The sequence below is a fragment of the Drosophila tropicalis genome, unplaced genomic scaffold, assembly GCF_018151085.1.
Source record: "Drosophila tropicalis isolate 14030-0801.00 unplaced genomic scaffold, ASM1815108v1 contig_443, whole genome shotgun sequence".
Classification (NCBI taxonomy): Eukaryota; Metazoa; Arthropoda; class Insecta; order Diptera; family Drosophilidae; genus Drosophila; species Drosophila tropicalis.
In genome coordinates, this window is record NW_027172907.1 from 972,320 (window position 1) to 978,255 (window position 5,936).

At 33.4% G+C, this 5,936-nt stretch overlaps 1 protein-coding gene across 1 annotated transcript; it reads right to left on the minus strand.

Moving 5' to 3' along the window:
• Positions 1-317: 317 nt before the first annotated feature.
• On the minus strand, positions 318-5,430 carry yellow-g (L-dopachrome tautomerase yellow-g). The gene is made up of 3 exons (XM_068285986.1): positions 4,920-5,430; positions 1,620-1,816; positions 318-940 (listed from the first exon to the last, which is right to left on the minus strand). The coding sequence occupies exons 1-3, from the start codon at positions 5,376-5,378 to the stop codon at positions 397-399; spliced, it is 1,200 nt and encodes a 399-aa protein (XP_068142087.1). The 5' UTR covers positions 5,379-5,430; the 3' UTR covers positions 318-396.
• Between the last annotated feature and the right edge of the window lie 506 nt (positions 5,431-5,936).

Below are 5,936 nucleotides of genomic sequence, written 5' to 3' on the forward strand. Positions count from 1 at the left end.
GCATTTTTCCTGATCCCTATGATTGCCGTAATTATCATGAGTGCAGCGAACTGAATGTGGATACACCCAAACAGTGTACAAATGGAGCTGCATACTCCCTGCTGACAGGAACCTGTAGTTTGCCTAAGGAGAGCGAGCAATGTCTAACGAAACAATACACTTGCGAATATGTGGGTCAAACAGGAGTTTGGCCCGGCAATGAGCAGTACTATTATGTATGTCAGAAGGATACAACGGATCCAGATCAGCCAGTATACTATCCATTGATGATGAAATGCCATGAAGGAAGCGTCTTCAATGGCTTTAGCTGCGTCTGATTTCAAAAACAAAAACCTTTATTTTGTATGATAAGATTCTGCTTATAGCTACTAAATAAAAATGAGTTCAGATTACATATTAATCATCACATTCTCGAACAACTGGATGCAGAACAATGGAGGCACCATTGCATCCTGTTCTATCCGAAATGAAGTCGTGGAAATTCGATTCCAATGCCCACATGAAACGTTTGTGACCGGGCAAAACCTGAGTCGATAGACGACAATCGCCACCACGTTGCACTTCTTGCAAATTGGAGGCCTTGAAACATGTCTCCGAGTCCCACAAGTAGATGTCATTCTCGCCCTTATAGCGGAAGAAGAGCGATGTACCACCATCGGCACCCAGAAGAACAGCCTGCTTGCCATAAGGCTTGGGTCCCACATCGATTATAGAGCCAGCTCCCTGGCCCACGCGTAAATATTCGCCCTTGATCGAGTAGAGACGCGGCGAGCTGAGATAGCTAAAGAATAGCGTCGATGTGCCATCCGGCTTGGAGGTCAAGGCAACATAGAGTACATCATTGGTGGGTGCTGTTGCCTTGGGCAAGACAATGCGATAGGATTTGTTGCCAGTAATGTCATAGACAAGAATACTGCGTGCTCCTGCATCGGCTACATAGCTAAAATAAAACGATTTTTGTTTTCAATCACGAATTTCTTCACTTTTTTTGATGAAATAAAACGATGGAGCGATAGTTTTGCGACAACAACTTGATGATATCGATCCATATGTATGTATGTATTGAGTGTGAGTGATACATCATGGAAATCGAACGATAGTGTTCTATACTGTTATCGATAAGTGTGCGATCACAATTGAGTACTCATCGATTAATCTTAAAAGAAGTGAATATTTTCCGACAAACCAATTATTGGTATTAAAAATTAATATTACAACGTTATTTATAAAAAGACAAAAATGTGTGTTGAATAACAGCCGTAAATAATATTGAGAATTATTTAAAATAAAGTGTTCTTGGTCCACAAATTTCAACTTTTAAGTCACTTAATTTCCTTTAGTAACTGCAATTCGATAACCCAAACCATTTTCAAATACAATTGAAGACTTTTTTTATCACTCTTAAGAATTCGTTACAGTTCTTCCCCCCGGTGATAAGATATCAAGTTTTTCTAATTTGGCTTGTGCCTGATGGCTTAAATGGTCTCATTAGAAGTAATTTGTCATGTTTAATGTGTTTGTTCCTGTTTTGCGATTGATGAAATGTGAATGATGACAACGTTTCTAATTTAGCTTAGTGTGTAAAAATGAGTTTAAATTCGTATTATATTTCGACTTACACAAATGGTTTGCTATCTTTCGAATAATCAACGATAATGAACTGCAAACGGCTTTCGGAGGTAACCAGATCACTTAGATCGATGCTCTTGACCACCTTATTATTGGCCGTATTGATGGCAACAATTTTGGGACTGCAACGCCGAATGGGTTGCTCCAGTGTATTCACTATGCCCACATCCAAGACCCAGAGAAGACCCTGTAAACAAAATTATTGAAACGATTATGACAAAAATAAAAAAAATTGAAATTTGCTAAATTGACTGCTGGCAATGTTAATTGAAATGTTGTCGGCAATATTCTCGAAATGTCTGTAATTTGCAACAATTGTGTAAATAAATAAATAAATTTTCCTCCATGCCAATTGTTCTTATTTACATGCCATTTTGCCAGTTGGCATTGTATTGTATTGTTTCTGTTGTTATTGCAAATGTTGTAAATGACTTTTGTGTAAATGAAAAATGCAACAAACAATAAGTGAAATCAAATTGTTCTTCATACATATATGCTTGTCGTTTATCGCATTTAAATGAATGAACAATTTAATAGATTAAATTTATGATATCCAACTAAATGATACTCTAGAAATTTGAATAAAAAAAGTGTCACAATTTAATTATCTCTAAAATTAATTTAATTAATTATTCCAACATTCTAACAATATTTTTTATATTCAACTTGCCATTTGCTTTATTGTGGATATAGAAAGTCTGTTTAGGTCTATTTTACAATTAGATTGGTAGATAAATAAATATAAAATAATTGACCTGTTTAAAGACTTAATATTTAGATTATCAACATCTTAGCAGATCACACAAAATCAAATTGTCAACTAAGGCTTTTTAAAATTGGCATCAACGGTTATAATCATATATAAAAAGTTAAAATTTCTATTCATAGTTTTATTTTTGATTTTATATTTGTATTACACGGTAAAGGGAAACTTTTATTCACTTTGTAGATTTCGCGTTTATATGTAGGTATTATATATATATATATATTGGCATTTTTGATAGGAAAAGGAAATACCACAATATTTTCGACTTTGCTTATACGAGTTTCGAAAGCAAAATTAATTTTTTTGTTAATGTTCTATCAATGGTTGAACAATTCAGTGCCTTTAATTTTTATCTTTTGAGATAAAATCTTTAAACTTACGCAATTTTAAATGGATATGACTTTAGAGATAATTGCATATTATTGGAAATCTTTGCAAAATGATCGCACAAATTTTTAACTTTAAATATCAGGATCTATTATCGGACTTTTGTCTATTTTTTTTCGATATTTAGTTCACTAATGCCAAATTTTTCCAATGAAGTTTTGTGTGGAGTTGTATATCTAATTTTGTAATTTTTTATATCTAATTTTAGTCATTGCATATTTTAGTATTTAAGCTAAGAATTCAAGCAAAAATATCTATGAGATGGAATAACTGATTTACACAACGAATTTTGGTAGAGAAGGTTAACGATAAGAGAATTTTAATAAATTTAAATGATACTTTGAAACTCAAATTAGGTTACAATTATTCATGACCTTTCCTTCTGTTTCTACCAAAAAAATAGAAAATTTTAATAAGTTAATACCTATAATGAAAAACAGCAAGACTTTGTTTTCTTTCTGTTGGATATCGTGACCTAGACCTTTTCCGGAATTGCTGTGACCTTTAGATACAAGAGACATAGAATGAATAGGTCTGCTTAGATCTCATAAATGTACATATATAGGCAAAGCTAAAAAAATCTGTTTACTCTTAAGTATTTTAAAATTAAAAAGATTTTCTAATTGCAAGACAAATATTAAGTTGGAATAGCACGTCTTTTCTCTTTCTAAGACCTATTTGTAGTAGTTCGTTTTCTTTTTAACTCGAATAAGTAAATCTAGTCTAATATATAATATTCGATGTTGTTTGGATATTTAGAGAGAACAAACTCTTGCACTAAGCAACTGATTGCTACCCTTTTAGTTTTATGTTCTTTTGACATTATCGGACTTTTAATTCTGTGTTGTGTTCAGCTCTTTACAGACAGTTAAAATTGTTTAACACCCAAATGAACAACAAGCAGATAGACTGTCAATTAAAATCCAAATGGCAAATGGCATTGTCAATTTATCAGTCTTTGCCGATTTTTTTTTTTGATTCTGTCTTTTTTTTTTTGCTGCTCTTTATTGTTGTTGTTTTTATGACTTTTGTTAATAGCGTTGAACTTGCTATTGCTTGGTTGATGTTGGCTGTTGCATTTGTTTTTTAACATTTACCACTTTTTTCATTCTTTTTTTTGTTTTTTGCTGTTGAAAACTGTTGAACTTCAATTGAGCATTTTTATATGGTGTATTTCGTTTTTATGTTGGCACTTTTATATATAATATTCCATTTACACATTGCACTTTTCTTTCATGATTTTTTACTCTTCGCCATTGGGGCCAGACATGCATTTTATTTGCTGCTTGTCGTTTTTTGTGTCGCCACGGTTATTTGATTAAAAAAGCAATTTTCTGTTGGTAGTTACAACAAGAAGAGCACAACGACAAGAAAAAAAATAATAATAAAATGGTAACAGATAAATTCAGTGTGATGGCCTCAATTAATACCCTATGAAGCGTAGGAAAGTACTTATTTAATTAAAGTGGAAACAAACACTTTAAAAAATGGAGAACAAAAACTCTTTGTATTCGTTAAACTTTGTAAAGAAGAACTTAAAATGTTTCATTTAAGTAGCAAATTAAAGGCTAAGTAAAGATGTTAAAATACTTAAGCAAATATGAGGAATCGCAAGTTCAATACATTTAAAAAGTTTGAGGATTTTTAATTCTTAAATTAGTAAATTTTTTTCGAGTTTCTGAGCCTAAGTAAAAGAACTTCTGATTCGAAATTAAAATTTGAATTCAACAAAGAGATTTAGTTAAGAGTTTTCAGCTTCAATTCAAAAGTTGCAGGCTTTTTTGTTTTAAAGGCAAACCTAAATAAAGAGCTCAATTTTGGCGACATATTTTTGTAGATTTGTTTTGCAATTTGAAAAATTTGCATTCTTTAATGAAGAATTTGTCAAATTTACATGTAAAATACTGCAATCAATTGCAAAAATTAAATCACGATAGAGAATGAAAACTGTCGTCAACAAGTTGGGCCATATGACAAAAGTGTTTTCACGCATCGAATTTAAGGCAACAAAAATTAATTGCTTTTTCCCTTACCCCGATTTAGCAATTTGCACACTCAGTTATACCCCTTACGCGCACACACGCACACACACGCACACATACACTTTGTTATTCATATCAAATTTAATTGCACTCACATTCTGATCGACTGCCACATCCACGACCGACTGCAGAGCCTGACAATTTCCCTCCTCCTGTATGGCCCAGCATGGATAGGGAGCGATTTTGGCCAAACATTCACCCTTCTTTAGATTAACCTTGCCAAGAGTGAATGGAACACCCTGTTTATATCGGGGCAATGCCACAAATGCCGAATCACGTTGTAATTGTGCCCGTGTAACAATTACATTTCTGGGCACATAACGCCCCGATTGAACATAGATATTCTTAGTTGAATCACAGGGCCAATGTAGATTGCTGCCACTCAATTGAAATGTAAGCTCGTTCAAAGGATTCTTATCACATTTACTAGTGCTAATTGTGTTGGTTGCTTTCGAGGCGTCATCATCACTCGAGGATGAACTATAGCCAGCCAGTGCTATCGATAGCAATGTGGCTAAGACCAAAAGACGCAATGAAACTTGAGAGTTGCACATCTTTTCGTATGAAAGAAAAATCAAAGTCGTGTATGTTAAGCCACGTTTGATTAGCCAGAAACTAGACGAGAGAAATTTCTCGCATTTGTATTTATATAATAAATTTCTTTAGCATACATTCATGTATGCTAGTGTGTGTGTTTCTTTTTGGCGAAGCGTGTTATTTGGTCTATACCACTATGAAAACATGGCTCGAAACATATGTCTGTACCAGCAGCACGTTTGTCATTGTATATGCCGGAAGTAGCTGAAGCACTCTGACCTCCTTCTTCAACCAGCCACCCACTGGCAATGCGGAAGTTGCCATCGAAATCGAACATGGGCAACAACAACAAAAATAAACAGAATTACAATACAAAATGCAATAAGTGAATAGTAGAGCATTTTTTTTTCTCGACTTTAAAATGCTTCACTAAAAAAGGAAAAGAAAAATAAGTCTTAAAATCGATAGATCACTTATTTTGACATCAGACATATGAAACTTGCCATCTAAATATTTAATGAAAATTGACTCGCTCTGACTATACGATATTTTTCTTTTCTCTCTGTAGTTTCTCT